Raw genomic sequence first — 22,499 nt, forward strand, 5'->3', positions numbered from 1 at the left:
GAATACAGGAATTAAGAAAGTGATGAATGAAGAAAATGGACAGGAAGGATTCACAATTTATCCTGTAAACAAGATGCAACCTGCTGTGTGTTGTCTAAACATCACTTTGCCTTCATGGCTGATTCACAAAAGTAAACCAACATCCAGGAGATGGGCTAGGATGCAACTGTAAATAAAGTCATAGTGGAACAAAAGCCTGGAAAAGAAGGAAGTAACCTCTGAGTAAAGGAAAAGGAAGGGGTTTTGGAATTAGGGAACAATAGATTCGAGAGGTGATGCAGTCAACAGCGAGAAATGTTTAATATTATGCAGATTGCAATTTTTCATAAGCAAAGTCTCATTTGATTCTTATGACACTCTAGCAAATATTGTGGTATTCATTTTGTACATGGAGAAAATGAGACTCATTTTGATATAAACACATTCCAATAAGAGACTGGCCTAATATCACACAGCCAGGAAGTGGTAGAGCTGGAACCCAGATTCTGAATGTCTGATGACTCTTCGTGTTCTTTTCACACTTCCATTCTGCCTCAGGTAGAAACATGAAATTAGAACTGCTGTATTCTTTAAACGTGATGGGAATCCGGGATGAAACTCTCAGTTGAGCAAAGTAGAGGAAATAGGGAACAAAGAAAGCATCAGTTTCTCCATGCTGGGCATGGACCAGTCAGTATAGCCAGAAATCAACAATCCTGCTAATTCCAAAGAACACGGGTCTCTATTTGCTCAACTGCATCATCTGCTGGCAGGTAACTTAGGCTATGGTCAGTCCGCAGACTGACATACAATTGTCTTTAGTTTGCTTATGATATCTGACCTTAGAGAATCCCATCCCTTTTGATAGCTTATTAATGAAGGCTGTGTGTGGGAGAGCCGTGAGAAAAGGCTTCTATTGGGGGTGAGGTGTACCAGGCTCCCAGGGAGGCATTGTCCCCAGACCCTGAGGGTAGGGCAGCAGTAGTGAGAGAGATCACTGTGCCTCTTCTCATCACAGTTGATCCTTAGGTTATTTCCTTTGCTTATTTGTTTTTATTTTTGAGGAAAATTAAATATAGTATATTATCCACCCTTGGCTAAATGATTTCAATGCCTCACCTTCTTCATTACTGTGTTTTCTCATCTTGAAATTACATTGGCTTTAGAACTTGGGGCAAGCCACTTAACCTATCTGAAACTACATCCTACATCCCTCACAGGAGTATGCAGAAGTGTCTTCTACTGAAAATACATTTCTTTTTGCATTTGCGGGCACTGGCTAGGTTTCAAAGGATTTGAAATGGCTTCTCTTTTACAGTATCTGCTTCTGCTTTTCCTTCTCAGAGTCGAAAACATGCAAGCAAAGTCCGACTGTATTACATGCTTCACCCCAGGGATGGAGGGTGTCCTGCCAAGAGGCTCCGGTCAGAAAATGTGAGTATCTGATGCCATGTGATATCCTCAGATGATTTGTTCTGTGTACTGAGAACTTTGCAGGTGTAGGAATTGTTGTCTAGTCCAGATTCGTAGAAAAGCTGAGTAGAAATAGTTCTCATTAAATATTACAGATATTATAATATAGAGAGAGTTTTTTTTTTCCTGCCAGAATGTGCCCATATTAGTGTTGGAGAAGTTTCTGATGACATGGCACTGGGTCCATAAACAGGGAGAATACACAGAGGTTGCGGGGCAGAGAGCAAGGCTGGGTGAGGGAGGCAGGACCACAACACGATGAAGTATTAAGAAGACAGACCTCAGGGGCAAATCTGTCAGAAATATTAGATACTTCACTTTTTACATACTTCATTTTTCCTCTGGTGTGTAAAACAGAATGCCTTGTTTGTTAATTTATAATGAAGAGTGTGCATATCTTGCAAATAAAAATACCCAGGCTTCTTGATCCCTCTCTCTGAAGGAACATTTGCCTGGGAAGACAAATGACAATTATAAAGTCGCTTTGAGGGTGTCAAGTCAGAGCAAAGGGCTTATTTCAGCCAGGCCAAGGCAAAGGCTGATGAAATAAACATTCCTTCCTCCCAGCAGGGGTTACTTTTCCTAATGAGTAGAATATTCGTATCCACCAGCTGCAGAGCCTCCTCCTGATAAACACTGCGGATTAAACACAGAAATTCCTCGCCCTTTGAGTTAAGAGGAGGCTGCAGGCGTAGAATTTATACCCCACACCATCCGTGGGCTTGTGATCTTGTTTTCTTTCTGCTGCCATGTAGATGACGCTTTTCTTTTCTCATTAAAAATTAATATATGATCGTTGAAGAAACTTTACAAAATCTTCACTTGTGTATTTTTCACAGGGGAAAAAAAGAGGGAGCAAGAGAACTGCCTGTGAGCAAAGGTTGTGAGCATCAGGGCTGGTGTTTTTAACAAATTCTAAGCATGCCTCTTGGTGTCACAAAATGAGCTGTTCATACACAGACTAATCTGGAACACTGTGGATCTGTCTTTACTGCCTTGATGAAGCAGCCTTTAGAGCTTATTGGAAGCAAAAGATGTCATGAAAACTTTGCAAGCTGCTAAGAGCCGGAACTGAGTCTAGTTTTTTTAGCCTTTAGCTGTAGGACCGTGGGCAAATAAATGATCTCTTGGAGCCCCGGTTTTCTCAATCAGGCAGGCCATAATCATTATATTTTACTTTCCTCACTGGACTATGGTGAACATTAAATGAAATGGTAGATAGGAGGTGTACTGTGACTTGCCAAGCATCATCTGCAAGCACTGAGGAAACAGATAAACGAGACGCAGTGTTGCCTTAAAGAAATTCATAATGTAGTATCGGAGATTGACATTGTATAAAGAGTAGCTGTAATATCACAGCGTACGTGTTTATTAACATCTTGCACAAAGAACCATGAAGATAAAAGGCAAGTGGATCATGCCAAGGGGCTCTGGTCAGGGAAGGTGTTCCTGAAGAGCTGGCATTTGAGCTGGAGCTTGGGGGCATGAATGGATTTTACCAGATGGAGGCCGCAGGAGTGAGGGAGGAGGATACCAATGTCCTAGGCACATTCCTCTCGGAAAATCTTAAGCCACAGGACAGTTGGCCTACACCAGCGTTTACGTAACCTCGGAACCCTATGGCTACTGGAATTGTGCTTCCCATTGGGAGAGTGTCTATTAGCAGAAAGAATAGAATTCTTTTTTCACTTCTTGAAATTACCCAGCAATCAGATCTGACTCCCTTCATTTAATAGCCATTTAGTGTCTTATGCTAATGGTCAGAGACAATGGGGTTCGTGGCCACTTGACAATTAGCTATTTGTACACCGGTTAATTTTCTGTCTGCTCACGTTGTAATAATGAATGTTGCACTTACATCTGAGCTCCTAGGGAAGGTTTACAGTGGCAAACAGAGGTGACTGGACTCAAGCTAATGTTGTATTTGTAGAGACTCAAGATGGTCCTTGCCACTCTAGTCAGGTGCACAATCCCCTTTACTCAAGCTCTGGTGCTGCCAGTAACAGCAAGGACATTTACAGTGGGGAAGGTGTTTGGATTTCAGAGCAAGAAGCATCTGTTTGCATTCTTTATCAAAGGCCCCATGGAAAACTTTTTTCTCTGCTGTTTCCTGGGTTTTGAAAACCTTGATCTACCAATGATTTATTTATCAAATCATTTTTCTATAATTTATTGAGCATAATATAAAAGCAAACCAGTAAACAGAAAAAGCAATGAAATCATCACTTTTTGAAAGTGATAGTTGATGCGTTTGTTACACTGTGTGTACATTTATAGGTGAATATATGACTTCCACTATGCATTTTGATCTATTGGACACAGCATGGAAGTCACCCCCAGTGCTTCTCAGGGGCTTTAAGAGTGTATGTTGGTAATTACATGAATCAACTTTCTTTTGTACAGGCTCATACCTAAGAATTGAGAGATTGAATATACAAAGATGTTGTCTGGAGAATGAGAAATGGTGTCTTAATTTTGGGCATTGAAGCCATTGCTGGGTCTGGGGCCAGGGACCACTGCTGTTCTGGGTGAGTGGGTGCAATAGCTCACATCTGTAAACCCGGAACTTTGGGAGGCTGGCAAGAGGAACACTTGAGGCCAGGAGTTCAAGCCCAGCTTGGGCAACATAGTGAGACCCTGTGTCTACAATTTATTTTTTTTTAATTAGCCAGGTGTGGTGGTGCATATCTACAGCCCCGCTCCTCAGGAGGCTGAGGCTGGAGAATTGCTTGATTCTAGGAGTCAGAGGCTGCGGTAAGCTATGAATGTGCCATTGCACTCCAGTCTGGGCAACAGAGTGAGACACTGTCTCATAATAATAATAATAATAATAATAATATCTAATGTATAGATTTATCATAAGGCCCAACTGACATAAGTCATATTTGTTTAGTATTTTGTTTTCAAAGCACTTTCTGCATGCATTATTATTACTGATACTCTCTCCACTAGCACCCTGTATTCTCAGAAGGATATAACACTTTTTGATGGGGTTTTTTGTTTTTTTTCTTGTAAATTTGTTTGAGTTCTTTGTAGGTTCTGGATATTAGCCCTTTGTCAGATGGGTAGTTTGCAAAAGTTTTCTCCCATTCTGTAGGTTGCCTGTTCACTCTGATGGTAGTTTCTTTTTATTGCGGCACTATTCATAGTAGCAAAGACTTGACTTGGAATCAACCCAAATGTCCATCAATGACAGACTGGATTAAGAAAATGTGGCACATATACACCATGGAATACTATGCAGCCATAAAAAAGGATGAGTTCATGTCCTTTGTAGGGACATGGATGCAGCTGGAAGCCATCATTCTCAACAAACTGTCGCAAGAACAGAAAATCAAACACTGCATGTTCTCACTCATAGGTGGGAATTGAACAATGAGAACACTTGGACACAGGAAGGGGAGCATCACACACTGGGTCCTATTGTGGGGAGGGGGTAGGGGGGAGGGATAGCATTAGGAGATATACCTAATGTAAATGACAAGTTAATGGGTGCAGCACACCAACATGGCACAGGTATACATATGTAACAAACTTGCACGTTGTGCACATGTACCCTAGAACATAAAGTATAATAAAAAAAGAAAAAAAAAAGAAGGCTATAACACTTTATTCTGCTTGCCTCTCAGTTCCTACTCAGCTTCTCTGCTCCCAGGGGCTGTGACAGGTTTGCATCCCAGCGTTAACTGATTGAGAAGAACATTCACATCTGCCCTGAATACCACCAGTGCTGGCTTCTGTAAACACAGAAAACTTGTTCCTGATTTCCCACACCCTGACCACATATGACCCCTGCTCCCACCCCATTCATAGGAACTCAAAATTTACTTACAAATGCAGCAAAGAGCCTATTATTACTTCTAAGGTCTATTGTTGCAATTTCTACTTCAGCCCATTTGGCTTTTGCTGTTGTTGTTGTTTTAAACACCCAAATTCATTTCTATCTTCTGTTTTGACATTGTCAGCTGTTTAAATGTTCTCTTCCCGTGCTTTTCACTTTAGAATCCTTACTTGGATCTTACATTTCTTTTCCCCTGGAAGACATTTTTCCCTTGGGGCCACACAGTAAAATTAAATGAGAAATAAATTGTTATAGTCAATTGCCTTAGAGAAATTTTCAGTAATCCCTCGAGCGTTAGAGACAGAAAGGACTTCCGTGTTCACGCAGTCTATTGAGACTCTCAGTTTTTCACCCTTTTATTATCTTCTCACCCATGGGTCAGATGCTTTGGGAAAAAATGATCTGTTTGGGAAATAGCACTTTTAAGTAAAAAAGGTGATTTAGTTTTACCTAGGTTTTTTTTTTTTTTTTTTTTTTGATACTTTGATTTTTGCAAAATGTAAGTAACGCTGACCAAAATCGCAAGTCAGTATTAAGTAAACAGTATTTTTATGTGGAGTTAAGATAATTCCCTCTAAACATAGAGAAACTTGGCATTTGGTTAGTGTCATCAGGTTACTTGGCATTTGGTTAGTGTCTTAATATACGTGCTTTCCTTTAGATCTGAAATATTCTGTAGCTTGAGAAGCTGAGTGTCACTTTCACAAGTCCCTAAATATCCTAGAGTCTAGCTTGGGAGGAATCAATCTAATCTAAACCCTTCTTATTACAAAGGTGAAAATAAAGGAGTACCATGACTTGCCCAAAGTGGTCAGACCCGAGATTAAAATCCTGCTTCCCTAAATGCTATTCCTAGTCTTTCCCCACATATCTTGAAGTGGTATCTTATTTTTCGGCATTGTAACCATTACTGGGTCTGGAGCCAGGGAGCATTGCTGTTCTGGGCAGGGTAAAAATAGTGGCTGGCTTTTATCAGGCACTTTCCACACATGTTCTAAATGCTTTACATATATGAGTGATCTTTCATCTTCATAAACCCTGGAGAAGGCAGGAGTTGTCACTGTCCCTATTTAGCAGAGAAGCCAACAGAGAGATTAAGTAATTGACTGTCATCACCCAGCTGGTACTTGACAGAGACATGGCTGGAAAAGTAGAAAACAAAAGGAGATTTACTCGGATACTGTAACCCGGCTCCACAATGTCCCATGTCCCATCGTAAGAAGGTAATGAGCATCTGCAAAACGCTGGGGGACATGGACACCTTCCCCAGCACAGATCAGGATCTAGTGGGGGAGTCAGATGTGTAGACCATGTATCTCGAGGCAGTGTGATAAGTGCTACCATAAGCATATGCCTGGGCATGGTGAATGGTTCCTGGCCTCTCCTGATGGAATGGGGCTGGATAAGGTTTCCTGGAGAAAGTGACACTGAACCACTTCTTAAAGGATAGATTTGGGTGAGCTAAATAAAAAAGAGTGGGATAGGGCCCTTTGGAGGGTGCAGTCAGCATCGGTAATGTCTTCAGGGAAACAGATTCAGAGGTATTTCTTGAGTATGAAGTTCTAGCACTGTTGGCTACCTAGGGCTGTTGTAACAAATTGCCACAAACTGGGTGACTTCAACAAAGAGCTTTTATTCTCTGGTGGTTCTAGTGGCTATAAGTGTGAAATTGAGGCATGGGCAGGGCCTTCTTCTGGAGAGTCTGACTGAGAATCTCTTCCTTGCCTCTCTCATAGATGCCGGCAGTTGCTGAATTTGTAACGGTACCACACAAACCTCTGCCTCTGTCTATCTTTTCATTTTTGTTTTTTATTTTTAGAGATGGGATCTTGCTCTGTTACCCTGGCTGGAATGCAGTGGCACAATTATAGCTCACTGCAGCCTCGAACTCCCAGGCTCAAAGGATCCTCCAGCCGTAGCCTCCCAAGTAGATGGGATTGCAGATGTGCACCACCACACCTGGCTAATTAAAAAAAAAAAATTGTAGAGATGGGATCTTGCTGTTTCCCAGGTTGGTCTTGAATTCCTGGCTTTGAGCGATCCTCCCACTTCAGCTTCTCAAAGTGTTGGGATTATAGGCATGAACCACTACACCTGGCCTTCTTCTCTGTGTGTATCTCTGTATGTTCTCTCTTGTTCTCATAAGGGCACTAATAATTGGATTTATGGCCCAGTATAATCCAGTATGACATTTCTTAACTACTTACATGTGTAAGACCCTATTTCCAAATAACATTGCGTGTCCTAGATTGATGCGAATTTGGAGGGGGACATTATTCACTCAGTACTATGGCAGAGGTGGGAGTCGAGGTTGGGATGGTGGGGCATTGTGTGTAACATTGACATTTACTTTGTCAGATGTCCTCCTGTCTTCTCAAATGGTCTGCTGCTGACTTCGTGGTCAGTTCTCAAAGAGAAATGCATTTACCAATAAGTGCTGCGTGTTTTGGCTTCCAGCTTACATAGTACCCAGCATTGAGAGTTAGAGTGGAGATTCTATCCCCGTTCTGCTATGCATGAGTTTCACAACTTTGCTTTAGACTTTCTAAAACTCAATTACCATGGTAATAATCAAGGAATAGATTTGCTGTCCTGTCTGGCTCTCAGAATTGTTAAGGGACTCAAGATAAAATCATGTTTGTGAAGGTGCATGGTAAATTGTAAAGTGTGTGTCAAGTGTTCTGTTGTGGAATTTTTTCTTCTTTCTTGTGGATTATCTCCTGATCTACAGGCCCCTTCATAATCAATTAATCAATCAGCCAATTTCTACTGAGCTTCTACTATGTACAGAGTACAGAGCCACATACTGTCAAGGACACAGAAAAAGGTTGAAATGTGGAGTTCATCAGGTAGTTGGAGAGAAAAGTCATAGAGAAAGCAATTTAAAAACAATCAAGGGCTGATTTGTGTGGCCCTGCCTCTAATGAAGTTGATGATCAGAGAGGTGTTTTTTTGGTGGGAGCTGGAGTGCTTAACAATGGCTTCCCCAAGGCAGATGCTTTAGAAGGCTCTGGAAGATTTATACGGTGATGGGGCGCCTGTTCTTGGCGGAGCTGCCTGCTGTGCAAAGCCTTAGAAGTAACAATGAGGAAGGCCTGTGGGAGAACTGGTTAGGCAGAGACTTGCAGGGCCCCTTCAAACTGACTTTCATTCAATATTTACTTAGAAAGACCCTTTGAAAAATTAGCAATGCATATAGTTGTTTTATATGCAAAATAAGGAATCAAGTCCATAACCCAGTTATAACATTAAAACTTGTTTGGAATTGGATCTCTTGTGGATAGCTATAGTTATGCACATTTGGCCAAGATAGAGATTATGTTCGTGGATATAATTATGAAGTACTATGTGACATATGTTTAAAATTTCCCTTTATTGCCTTTTGTTATAGCAAATTATCCCCCCCCTGCCCCGCCGCCCCGGCCCGCCCTCACCTTTCTTTCTTCCTTCTTTTCTCTTCTTCAACCTCCTTTTGTTAATTTCCGAACCAGCAATTTCTTGGGAGGACAATTAAAGGTTTGTAATGTAGGTAACACAAATCCCTCATTTTTAGGAAAACACTGCATTATCGGGTTCAGGATCGTAGCTGACTGTAACTGTCAATTCCATGTTGGCCAAGCCCCGGGTTGCTGATGAAATCTGCAGTAGCCCTATGCAACTTGCGTGTGCATGCTACAAAAGCGCAGGAAAGACAGAAAGAGAGAGAGAGAGAGAGAGAGAGAGAGACCGTGACAGAGAAAGAGACCGTGACAGAGAGAGAGAGAGAGCGTGAGAGAGAGACAGAGAGAGAGAAAGAGAGAGAGAGAGAAAGAGATCTTTGTGGTCAGAATGTTCCCTCGACCATGAACCAAGTCAGCTTTGCCAGAAGCAAGAACCATTCAGAGTTAGTCAGTGGAAACTTGGCTTAACAGGCATTTTTTTTCTTTTTCTGGCTTCTTTCAGTGCAGATTTTGTACCGCTTTTAGTTAGGTGACCTAAGATGCTGCTTAGCTCTCCTACCCTCTAATCTGGTTCTGGTGAGGGTGCTACGAAGCAGGGCTGGAGCCTGGGGTATGTTTGGGGAGGGATGGAGACTGGGTTGGCCAGTAGGAGGGGCTGGGTGCCTGAGGGCAGATGGAAGATTTGCAGAAGCAAGTGTATGCCAACCTACAGATGTTTCCAAAGGGTCAAATAAAAGAAAAGAATCAGGACTTAGGTAAGGACTGATAGTATATGGAAGTCTGTTGCAATAGGGGAATGTCCCAACTACTTGGAGAAGTAGAGCACAGCTAGAAGGAGCTGGGTGTTGGAGAGTCACGTGAGTAGGTGCTGTGAGTGAGCAACTAAACAGGAGTGTTTCTCTGCATATGTAGTCAGTCGATTATAGGGAAAGGCTGTTGGCAGTAGTGGTGTCTTGTCTGCATTCCTGTATACGCTCTTAGTGCTCACACAAGCATTAGAGTGGGACAAAGTTCAGGGACCGTCGGAAAGCAGAGAAGACTGACCAAAGTTTGGTCAGGCTGCATTAGTGGGCATTTTGTCCAGATTTGTTAGTGGGGACAAATAGTTCAGTTAATTATTTATAAGCTGAAGAATGGGAACTGGGAGAGTTTGTGTCTGTCCTTGTCAATAGGTAAATAAGATGATCATCCACACGTTTTATCTAAGTCTTTTGAGGAAAAGTTGGTCTTTGCAATAAGCCCTTTCCTGGAACAGAAAAGGATGGGAGATTGAAAAGAAACTATTCCTGTTTTCCAGGAGCAGGAGTTCATATTTTTCCAGGACCTCAGCTAAAGTTCAACATTGTCATGTGGGTGGAGCACGACCAAGACAGTCAACCCTTGTCTTAGTTGGCCTGTGCTGCTATAACAAAAAACCCATAGCCTAGGTGGCTTAAACATTAAAAAGGTAATTCTCACAGTTCTGGGGAGTCCGAGATCAAGTTGTCAGCCGATTCAGTTTCTGGCGAGGGTTCTCATCCTGCTTTGCAGATGAACATCTTAATGCAGTTCATGTGGCATATGGGATAGCAACAGAGATCACCTCTGTGTGTCTCTTTTTACAAGAGTGCTAATCCCATGCACAAGGGCTCCACTCCAATGACCTAGTCATATCTCAAAGGTAATACTATCTTATGACCTTTACATACGATCGTACTGGGGATTGGGTCTTCAATATATGAATTTAGTAACCATAGATTCTAGACTGACTTTTCTCCTAAATCTGGAGTGCAGTGGCCCAATCTCAGCTCACTGCAACCTCCACCTCCCGGGTTCAAGTGATTCTCCTGCCTCAGCCTCCTGAGTAGCTGAGATTACAGGCACGCACTGCCATGCCAAGCTAATTTTTGTTGTTTTAGTAGAGTCGGGGTTTCACGATGTTGGTCAGGCTGGTCTCAAACTCCTGACCTCATGATCCGCCCACTCCGGCCTCCCAAAGGGCTGGGATTATAGGCGTGATCCACTGCCCCTGGCCTAGACTGACTTTTCTCAGATACCATTCCAAAGGTCTGATGTAATACAATTATGATTGCAATAGCGTTATGCATGTTTCTTTTCTCCAGTAGGTGATTAGAAAGCATTACTTATTTTCTGTTTCATTTTCTTTGAATGTCTAGCATCCTTTGCATTGTTCTGTCTTTAACCAGTGGAGACAGTTCTCTCAGCAAGTCTGTGTCTCTGCTTTGCTGTGCACTTATGCTAGGGAGCACTGTCACCATCCAACTCTCAAGGGTCAAAATCTTATTTATTCCCAAGCTCCATTTTTCTTTGCTTCCTTCTAGAGACCACCGGGTATTCAGATTTTCTTGTTCTTTCTACTTAGTATTTTTTCACAATAAGTATTTTTTTTCGGATATTCACACAAATGGAAAAGACCAGACATAATTTTAAATTAGACATTGCCACTTACAGAAAATCTATATTCAGGGAAGAAATGGTTGGGGGCCCTTAGTAACTAAAATCTGGTGATGACCACACCATAGTTCTTTAATACATCAACACAGGAATTGTTGCTCTGTTTATTTTTTGAAAGGGATGGTGATAACATACATTTGAAAGGAGTCATGGTGACTAATGGAAAAACATTACAGATTGTCATTTCACTGAGTCTACCAGCTTTCTCTTACGACTGATGTGGAGTGGTGACTGTGGAGGGACTGGCTTCATGACAAGAAGAGAAAGGGAATACAATGAAGTCTTCCTCCCATTTCTGTCCTTCAGTTGTTCAGAGGAGTGTTAGGGTTCTCTAGAGGGATGGAACTAATAGGATAGATGTATATAGAAACAGGAGCTTATTAAGGAATATTGACTCACGATCACAAGGTGAGATCGAACAATAGACCACCTGCAAGCTGAGGGACAAAGAAGTCAGTCCGAGTTCTGAGACCTCAAAAGTAGAGAAGCCGAGAGTGCAGCCTTCAGTCTGTAGTCAAAGGTCCAGCAGTCCCAAAGCTGAAGAACTTGGAGTCTGATGTTCTAGGGCAGGAAGGATCGAGCATGGGAGAAAGATGTAGGCTGGGAGACTCAGCCAGTCTGGTCTTCTCACTTTCTTTTGTCTGCTTTTATTCTGGCCACATTGGCAGCTGATTAGATGGTACCCACTGGGTCTGCCTCTCCCAGTTCACTGACTCAAATGTTAACCTCCTTTGGCAACACCCTCACAGACACACCCAGGAACAATACTTTGCATCCTTTAATCTGATCAAGTTGACACCCAATATTAACCATCGCAAGAGGTAATTCTTTGCCTTTCCAAGGATATTTGATGGATACGTAAATAAATATATTATTTTCCTATATTTTACATAAAGTATGGTACAGTATATGTACCATTTTACCTTTTCTTTTTTTCTTTTCTTTTTTTTTCTTTTGAGATGGAGTCTTGCTTTGTTGCCCAGGCTGGAGTGCAGTAGTGCAATCTTGGATCACTGCAACCTCCGCCCCCCTGGTTCAAGCGATTCTACTGCCTCAGCCTCCTGAGTAGCCGGGACTACCAGCACCCGCCATCATGGCTGGCTAATTTTTTGTATTTTTACACATCATGGAGGTCATTTGGCATGAGGAAAAAAGTGTTGTGTGCATGTGTGTGTCTATGTATGTACGGTGGATGCTCATTATTTATGGATTCCATATGTGCAGATTCGCCTACTCATTGAACTTTATTTGTAACCTCCTGTCAGTACTGGCACACGTTTGTAGTCATTCACAGCCATGGGCAGAGTAGTGAAAAGTTTGAGTCTCCCAAAGTGCACGTTTCCAGCTGAGGTCAAACCAGGTAAGTCTCTGCCTTCCTGCTTCAGCTTCCATACTGTGAACAAGTGTCCTCCTCACAGTCTGTTTAGAGCCATACTTGTTACCTTTTTGTGCTTTTTGTTGTCAATTTCACTGTTTAAAATGGCCTCCAAATACAATGCTGAAGTGCTGCACTGCGTTCTGAAACACAAGAGGGCTGTGAGGTGCTTCAGGGAGAAAAGACGCATTAAATAAGCTTCCTTCAGGCAGAGTGACAGTGCTGCTGGCCGTGAGCTCAGTGTTAACAATCAGCAATGTATATTAAATAATGTGTCTCTTAATAGAAACGTACATAAAATGAGGTTACATATTGATCAGTTGAAAATGTTGTAAACAGAGGCTCACAGGAAGCTAATCTTGTATTTTCTTTAGGAGCAATGGTTCAGTATTTGCTAATTCAGTGTTCATAGCAACTTTATAGAACAGAACTACCACAAATAATAAGAATCGGGTACACACACACACACACACACACATATAAACATAAACCCTAACAGATGCTGAGTATTTCATTGTATGGGTATCCCATAATTTATGTAGTCTCCTACTTATGGACGTTTGGATTTTTCCTACACTTACTATTACAAAGAATGCCATGATGAATAAATGTGTGTATCTCTTTTTCAGGTATACAAGTATACATATATAAGAATGTTTCCTAGATGTGAAATTGCTGGGTGAAAACATGTGTGCATTTGTAATTTTGATAGGTATTGCTCTGTTTCTCCATGGAGGCTGTATTCATCTACACTGTCTGGGGCTGCCAGCACCCACTGTCTCCTGGAGCACCTTTCTCCACAAACCTGGTGGAAGAATGGAACACAGACTTTGGACTTTTCTTTGTGTTTTTTAAGACAAATACACAGAACTTGATGTTTGAGAGTCTGCTCTGTATGCCAGAGGCATGAGAGTAACTTTAAGCATCCAGATACTTTTTATCTTTCCCTACTCAAAGTACCCCTGGTGAGAGGAGAGTGAAGCAATAATGTTTAAGGTCCCAAGGAGAGGATCGATGTGTATGTGTATGGGTTCCCTTCATTTGAGTCTCTTCAGGGTAATTTGCAACTTCTATAGTCCAGTTACGGACAGGCCTGCTGTTCCCACCTGGAAGACCTGAAGAGCAATTAGAAAATCAATAGATGTGATTTAGTATTTACTCATGTGCCTCACTGGCTCAAGTCAGGAGTCAGAAAATAACCACTGGCCAAATTCAGCCACTGCCTGTTTTTGTGTGGTCTGTAAGCCAGGAATAATTTTAAAATTTTTTAATGTTTGAAAAAAATCAAAAGAAGAAGGGTATATCATGACACATAAAAATTACATGAAATTCAGGCTGGGCGCAGTGTTTCACACCTGTAATTCCAGCACTTTGGGAGGCCATGGCGGGCAGATCACTTGAGTCCAGGTGTTCGAGACCGGCCTGGACAACATGGAGAAACCCTGTCTCTACAAAAAAATTCAAAAATTAGGCGGGCATGGTGGTGCATGCCTGTAGTCCCAGCTTCCCGGGAGGCTGAGGTGGGAGGATCACTTGAACCCAGGAGGCGGAGGTTGCAGTGAACCAAGATGGTGCCATTGCACTCTAGCCTGGGTGACAGAGTGGGACCTTGTCTCAAAAAAAAATCACAAGAAATTCAAATATTAATATTCATAAATAGAAAGTCTTATTGGAACACAGCCACACTCATCCCTTTATGTATTATCCACAGCTGCTTTCATGCCACAAGGGGAGAATTGAGTAGTTGCAACAGAGATGATATATCCCAGAAGGCCTAAGATATTTACTGTGGCCCTTTACAGAAGATGTTTGCTGCCTGTTGAAACTCTAAAGGTGCCTTTTCTTCTGTCCCTTATCAGACTTTCAGTTCGTGGCTGTTAGGTTGAAGGTTCCGCCTAAGAGAGAAGCACCATTTCAAACCCCCGAGTTGCCATTTGCATTGTGGCTATTTGGCTTTGTTTCTTTTCATACAGAACGTTGGAAATTTGTGAACCTATGATGTGGAAACAATGAGGACAGCTTGTTTCTGTTTCTTTCTTTTTTTCTTTTCTCTCTCTTTCCTTCTTTACTTTTCTTTCTTTTCCTCCTTTCAAGATAGGGTCACTCTCTATTGCCCAGGCTGGATGGAGTACAGTAGCATAATCATAGCTCATGATCTCAAGTGATTCCTCCCACCTGAGTCTCCAAAATAGCCAGACCACAGGCATGTATCATCCAGCTAATTTTAAAAATTTTAAAAAAATTTTAGCTGAGACAAGGTCTCACTATGTTGCCCAGGCTGGTCTTGAACCTCTGACCTCAAACGATTCTCCTTGGCTTGGTCTCTGAAAGTGCTGGGATTACAGGCAACAGTCAGCCCACCTGGTCATTTTATGCCATCTGTCCTCTGAGCCAAATTATGGTAACCCAAATTCCTGAGTTTTCTAGGACAGCCCAGATTTAATATGTTCTTTCTTGTCAATACAAATCACCTCACCAAACTATACCCCCAGGTGGAATAAAAATTGTTTGTTATGCAGGTACAAATACACAAATAATAATTTAGATGAAAAAAATAGTAGAACTCATCACTGATGGAAACATATGGCATATTGCTTCAGATACACATGATTTTCTCGGCCTGAGACCAATTCTCTAGCTTGGGACTCTGCTTCTGAAACTCATTTATACTGAGATATATATCATAGTTATTACTTCTGCCTGGAATCTGATACAGAGGAGAGGAAAGAAGGATTCCTTGAAAAGACAGCTGTGGAAATAATTGTTTTCCCTGGTGGAGATAGTGCCATGGGTCTTTGATTATTGGAAAGCCTGGTAGCCCCCTCCTGTACTCTAACTCCACTGTTTTGTTGTTAACATATCATTGCATATACTCCCTTGTACTCTCTTGCTTGTTTGCACGCTACTTGTTAAGCCTTTTTTTTTTTTTTTTTTTTTTTTTTGATGGAGTCTTGCTCTGTTGCCAGGCTGGAGAGCAGTGGCGTGATCTCGGCTCACTGCAACTTCTGCCTCCTGGGTTCAAGCAATTCTCCTTCCTCAGCCTCTCGAGTAGCTGAGACTACAGGCGTGCGCCACCATGTCCAGCTAATTTTTGTATTTGTAGTAGAGACAGAGTTTCACCATGTTGGCCAGGATGGTCTCTATCTCTTCACCTCGTGATCTGCCCACCTCAGTCTCCCGAAACACTGGGATTATAGGCATGAGCCACCGTGCCCAGCCTAAACCTTCTAGTGTGTCACACCCTATGCTAAACACTTGATAGAAATTTCATTTGAACTTTATAAATATGAGTAAGAATCTTCATCACCTCTGTTGAAAAACATGTGGAGGGAGCTTAAGTCAAGAATCTTATCCAAAGTTACACACCTTTGTAGGCAATACAGCCAAGATTCAAACTCAATACTGTTTGGCTCTAGAACCTGAGGTCTGTATTATCATGTGATCTTCAGTCATTGATTTTTTCATTTAGAAAATATTAATTACTTGCCTACCAAGAGTCAGGCAGTGTGCTGATTGCTGGGAATTTCATGGTGAATGAAACAGATGCAGTTTCTGTTTACAGAACTTACAAGGATAGTGGTGGGGGGGAATGGATGTTAATTTTTAAAAATCATACAAATATTTAAATAAAGAAATGTAATGGAAAAGCTTAGAATAAAGAAATCCACAAAGTCTTTGGAATCAGGGAAGGGCTTTCCTGAATACGTGATGCTTGAGCTGTGTCTGGAAGTTGATTACTGATTAAGCAGAGAGGTGTATGTTTGGCGGTGATAGTGGGGAAGGGTGTGGTGTGATAATTCCAGGTAGAATAAATAGCATGTGCAAAGGCCCTAAGGTCTGAGAGGACATGGTCTTTGGAAGGAGTAAGAAGCAAGTCATAAAAAAGAATGAGTTCATGTCCTTTACAGGGACATGGATGAAGCTGGAAACCATCATTCTCAGCAAACTAACACAGGAACAGAAAAACAAACACTGCATGTTCTTACTCATAATTGGGAGTTGAACAATGAGAACACATGGACAGAGTGGGGAGAACATCACACACTGGGGCCTGTTGGGGGGTGGGGGCAAGGGGAGGGAGAGCATTAGGACAAATACCTAATGCATGTGGGGCTTAAAACCTCGATGATAGGTTGATAGGTGCAGCAAACCACTATGGCACATTTTTACCTATGTAACAAACCTGAACATTCTGCACATGTATTCCAGAACTTGAAGTAAAATTAAAAAAAAAAAGAAGACAGCCAGCATGAGCATAGCTGGTATCTGGAGACAGAAGCTGGTGATGAGAGATGCAGAGTGGACTCGGAAGAAGAGCTGAGGGGAGCTGTCGAGTATCAGCCTTGCGAGAGTCCACTGAATCAGTGTGGCCTTGGGTGAGGCTGATGGCAGAAGTGAAAAATGAGATACTGATAGATTTGGAGGATACCTGAGTAGGTAAAAATGGATGAATGGGACAATTAGTGTGAGAGCAAAGGAGGTTTCCAGATGACTTCCAGGCTGAGAACTGGAAGGTTGTTGTCCCGTCCTGCAGTCACAGGGATGCTGATCTTTAAGGCCCTGACTGCAGAGAGCGGGAAGACCTGAGAAGCAGGGAGGATGTGAGGAAAAACCTGCTCTCCAGGTTATTCCAGGTTCTTCAGGTGGAGCAGGAGTGAAGTTACATGAAGGTGCAGTTTGCTTCCAGTCAAGGGAGTAGTGGGCAGCCTGGTTGAAGCGACTGGGCAAACTCGTGTTCTCAGAGCTTCCTTTCAGCCAGGTCTTTCTCCTTCTCTGATGACAAGAGGAGTAGGGGGAAGGAGGAGAAGTCAGGGCAAGCCCAGTTGCAGAGGGACACAGGGACACAGGCTAGAGGCACCCTGCAGGTGTGCTGATGCCCAAAGCCAGGAGAGTGGGCTGGGTTCCAGGTAGGTGCCAAGTGAGAGGGCACCCTGGTGTCACAAAGTAGGGCAGCAGAAGGTTGTCTGGAGGGCTTCCTGGGGGAATGCGGATGTCAGCAATGATTTGATATGTGCTTCTAGTAGGAGGACTGGGGTTACTTAAACAGCTGGTAGAACTCAGGTGTGGTCTTGGGATCTCAGTCCCAGTAACTCCTGGAAGGTCCATGCTGTTCTTCCTTAAATTTAAAAGGCAGAGATGGGAAGACCTAGAGAGCACAGTGTTAGACTTTAGGAGGACAGGGGTCTTTCCTTATGCATCTTTGCATCCTCAGCATTTTGCATAGAAGGGATTAATGTCCATATTTTCATAATACTGCCCTGTTTTTTTTCCTTTGAGACAATTATAATTTTAAAAATTATTTTAATTAAAACCTGTCATTTGTATAGAAAGTCTTACAGAGCAACAGAATTGCATCTGGTTTTCATTATACACCTATCGAAGTCGTCCTCATCTTCTGCAACCGCCCTCTTACTGGCTGTCTCTGTTGGTCATCACTGCCCTAAGCTTGACCTTATTTCACATCAGGCCCATTAGTGCAGGGGCTGATGTTACAGTTTGGGTATTTGCCCCACCCAAATCTCACACTGAAATGTAATTCCCAGTGTTGGAAGTGGGACCTGGTGCGAGGTGATTGGATCATGGGGATGGATTTCTTGTGGGTGGTTTAGAACGGTTTATCTAATTAATGGTTTATCATGAGGACTGTACCATCCCCTTGGTGCTTTCCTCATGAGAGTGAGTGAGTTCTTATGAGATCTGATTGTTAAGTGTGTGGCACCTTCTCCCCACATCTCTTGCTCCCACTCCTGCCATGTGAGACACCTACTTCCCCTCCTGCCATGACTGGAAGCTTCCCAAGGCCTCACCAGAAGCAGATGCTGGCACCATGCTTCCTGTACAGCCTGCAGAACCATGACCCAATTAAATCTCTTTTCTTGTAAATTACCCAATCTCAGGTATTTATTTATAGCAAGGCAAGAGTGGCTTAATAAAGTTGATTTGCAGCTGGCAGAGGTACATGTCCTTCCCAGATTCAATCCATATGTCAGCCATAAGAGAGAAGGAGTGTGTTCCTCAGGAAGTTCTTCTCTGAAGGACATTGTGGCCGTGCCTCCGGGGTGAAAGGATTGATCATACATATTGCATGACCCTTTGTCATGGAAGAGTGTAAGGCACATCCTTTAGCGGTGTCTTTCCCCTCATACACTAAATGGGCCCTTGAAAATGAGCCCAAATCTATTTTTGTTTAGGTTAGTTTGAATAAAAGAAATCTGGTGACAACAGACTGCAAAAGAGAGCGATTATTTTATACCACAATCACTCTCTAACTTCAGTTCTGCAATGTTAATTTTCCATGCTGGTATTTGTCTTTGGGGGCCCTGCTGGGGTGCACAGGAATCTCCAAATATGGTCTTATGACCCACCTGGGTGTGGCAGCTGGGTTCTTCTTTCCTTTCCGCTCTGTTTCTTTTTTTCAGGTGTCTGATTCTCCAGTATATCTTTCCTGACCCCATTTTTCCCCTGATAGATGGATTTCTTTGGTTAACATGCTAGAATACCACAAAACATAAGTTTATTTTTCTCATAAATCTCAACTCTTTCCTGAAAATTTGTATCATTCGCTTTTAATAAAATTCCTTTCCTTCTATGTCTGGGTCCATTTGTCTTCATCTCTTGCTGGGGTACAGGGAGGGGTCTGGGAGGATCTTGCCTCTTTGCCTTCCTTTGTCCTACATAGCACCGTGAGTCTTCACTCTCATATGGCTCTCATCAATCACGCTTGCTGTCTTCCCATTAAGTGACCCCCTGTGACCATTCGGTTTCTCTTTAATAACCTCTGGGCATTCCTCATGCCCAGAATATTATTCTTGCAGAACGAAGAAGTCTGTTTCCTTCACTACATTGTGGCTTGTGACTATTTGGTTTTGTTTAGGTTGATGTGTTCTTTTAGGAACATATACATTTTTTTCTTTTTGCCTTAGAATCAGCCAAGGGTTGTGACATTAAAATACAAGATACATTTATAACTTCATGTGACCTGGATTTGGTGCAGGTCATGCTGAGACAATGATGAATGAATGTCTCCTGATCAACACCAGAAAACCTTGCAGAAAATACATTTAAAAATAGGAGTGATGTACTGAGTTCTACTAATTTGCAGTAAATTATTTTTTTGGACCTAGGTCTGGCAAACCCCTCCCGTGCACCTGCCCTGTGTCACAGGTTGCACCGGGAACTCTGCATATGTTATCTTACATAATTTTCTGAAAATTCTATCATGTAAGCATTACCGTGTGCATTTTGCAAATGATCTAAGGAAGGGGCAGAGGGCAGTGGAAGTAGAGATCAGATCAAAACTTAGGTCACCTAAATCTAGCACCTTTTTCATCTTGTCACCTCCCTGTGGCCGCCTTTGATGCATAGCATTTCTTTATTTTTAAGAACATAACTTTCACTCACTCCTGACTCAACGATTTCATTTATAAGTGACCTTAGTAGTCCCAGGGTCCTGTAGAACATTTTTTTATGAGAGTAGCTCAAGGAATTCTTCCCTCAAAGCCTGTGGTGGGTGGAGCAGTGTTCACAGGGTCATCCCAACTTTGTTCTTTTTTTCCCAGATGCCTGCTGAGAGTTGGTGGCTTGCAGACTTGTTGAAAATCTGAGGGGTCAGATAATGTGATGTCACTAATTTGGCATCATGTAAAGGAGAGGACGTAGGCTTTGAAAACTCCCCTGGGATCAAATCAGGCCTCCAGTTCCTGCTAGCTGAATGACCTCAGTCACTTTCCTTAATTTTTATTAGGTTTAGTTTCTTCATCTAAAAATTTTAAAGAATAAATATGATAATCTAAGCTTAAAGCAGGGAGTACAAGACATTGTGAGAGACAGGTGCTCATTAACTATTACCTCTTTCTCCTTTCCAATGGACCACACGATGCTGAACCTCTTTCTGATTGGATGTTTGATAGTGTATTAGTCTGTTCTCATGCTGCTAATAAAGACATACCTGAGACTGGGTAATTTATAAAGGGAAGAGGTTTAATGGACTCACAGATCCCCATGGCTGGGGAGGCCTCACAATCATGGCGGAAGATGAAGGGCATGTCTTACATGGTGGCAGATAAGAGACAATGAGAATCAAGTGAAAAGGGTTATCTCTTATAAAACCATCAGGTCTCTTGAGACTTAATGCGCTATCACGAGAACAGCATTGGGGGAACTGCCCCATAATTCGATTCTCTCCCACTGGGTCCCTCCCATAATGCGCGGGAATTATGGGAGCGACCATTCAAGTTGAGATTTAGGTGGAAACACAGCCAAACCATATCTGATAGGGAGTAACTGAAACCAACAACAAAAGACTGATTAGAATGAGCTAGTGGGTCTGTATTCCAAGATCAAATGCTGCTTAGAGATGCATTTCTTAAAAAAAATAAAAGCCCTAAGTAATTGTCAAGGAATTAGAAAAACAGAGAGAAAATATTACTGTGTTCAATACCATTCTTGTTTTAAAGAAGCTAAACGAATACAAAGAGTAAAAAAATATGGTGTTGGCATTTGCACATTGGGGCTTTGCTTGGAGGGATACATCTTGTCATTACTTGGCCGTGATCCAGCCCCAATATTTAAGTCTAGCCAGAGGATAGTTAAGATATTTTGAACAGCTCTAGATGACAGCACACACAGCCCTGAGCTGTGCGCATGGAGCAGCTGGTTGTGTTCCCCTCCCTTATGTTCATTGGTGGTGTTATTCAGTCATGGCACAGTGACTTTAATAGATATTAAAAATGTGGCTATTTGAGCATGTCATTCTCAAAGCCCCATTGAAACACTATACGGCAGCATATGTGACTGAACATGGTACAAGGCCATTACCTGCCTGCAACAGGAAACATTCCTTTTGATCTGTGACTCTGTATAGCAAAATAGTTTTGTAATCATGTATAATTTGTCTATTAGCTTTGTCTTTATGCCAAGCATAGTTAAAATAAAAATCGTGTGGAAAAGATTATTTTTATTGTGAATTCCTGATGGAAAAAGGCATTTTCTTTCAAAGTTATTATCTTGGTTTTACAGCTGACCTTTAAAAGAGTGTTTATGACTTTAAATACTCCAGAGCTCAGCAAATATTATCCTCCATATAATTTAAATAGTCATTATAGCTTTGTCTATAAACACTGAGTATGTATCATAAGATGCAATGTTGGTCATTTAAAATTTTTGATATTTTATTGTAAAAGAAAAAAATCTTGTTTCATTGGTGCATTGAGTGATGGTTGACCTTTTCTTATTAAATTTCCTCTTCTCATTTCATTTGTATGTAATCCTAGAAGGTCACTGGCTGGCATTAGCAACTCCAGAAATGAATGGTCATGATGTCACTTCCTAGAATTGACAAATTAGTTTGTTTTGTCTCTCATTATCCATTATATCCCTTACTGTAATGGGGGATGAAAAAGTTCAAGATGGAATTGTGGCCTGCAATGTCTTGAACACCAAGAATTAGGGTTCTTTAGTGTGTCTCTCCTCCCATCTCTCTTACCATATATACTTTGCATTTTTATGTGTTTTTTTTTTGTTTGTTTGTTTTTGTATGCTTTATGACATATTCCTGGGCATGAGTTTTCTGCTATCATGGCTGATAATGAAAAAAAAAAAAAAAAAGGCGGGGGGCGGGGGGAAGAGAAAGAAGGGAGGGAGAAAGGGGAAGAAATAAGAAATAGAGGGCTGTTGAGGGAAAAGTAAAACTGAAGCATAACCAAAGAATATCTGAGCCTGGAAGGGTTCATATGGCTTCTCAATGAAGTCTTGCCACCTATAAATAAAACATAAATAAATAAAACAGAAAATCTACAGTCCTGTGTGCATTTCACTTGGACTTCCAGAAAGGCTGGGAGATTGTGGGCGAGTCATGTAACTTCCCTGCATTATTTCCTCCTCTGCAATAAATAATCAATTGTTCCTTTCCAATTTTAATAGCATGTGGTTTAAAAGC

General features: G+C 41.9%; 1 protein-coding gene across 3 annotated transcripts in view; it reads left to right on the forward strand.

Moving 5' to 3' along the window:
- Positions 1-22,499, forward strand: part of ZMAT4 (zinc finger matrin-type 4) — a 374,780-nt gene that overhangs the window by 134,359 nt on the left and 217,922 nt on the right. For all 3 annotated transcript variants that reach the window (XM_050800444.1, XM_050800441.1, XM_050800443.1), the window contains exon 3: positions 1,324-1,413. In XM_050800444.1, coding sequence (XP_050656401.1) covers positions 1,324-1,413 — 90 coding nt within the window. The remainder of the gene's footprint in view (positions 1-1,323; positions 1,414-22,499) is intronic.

Source organism: Macaca thibetana, chromosome 8 (assembly GCF_024542745.1).
Source record: "Macaca thibetana thibetana isolate TM-01 chromosome 8, ASM2454274v1, whole genome shotgun sequence".
Taxonomy (NCBI): Eukaryota; Metazoa; Chordata; class Mammalia; order Primates; family Cercopithecidae; genus Macaca; species Macaca thibetana.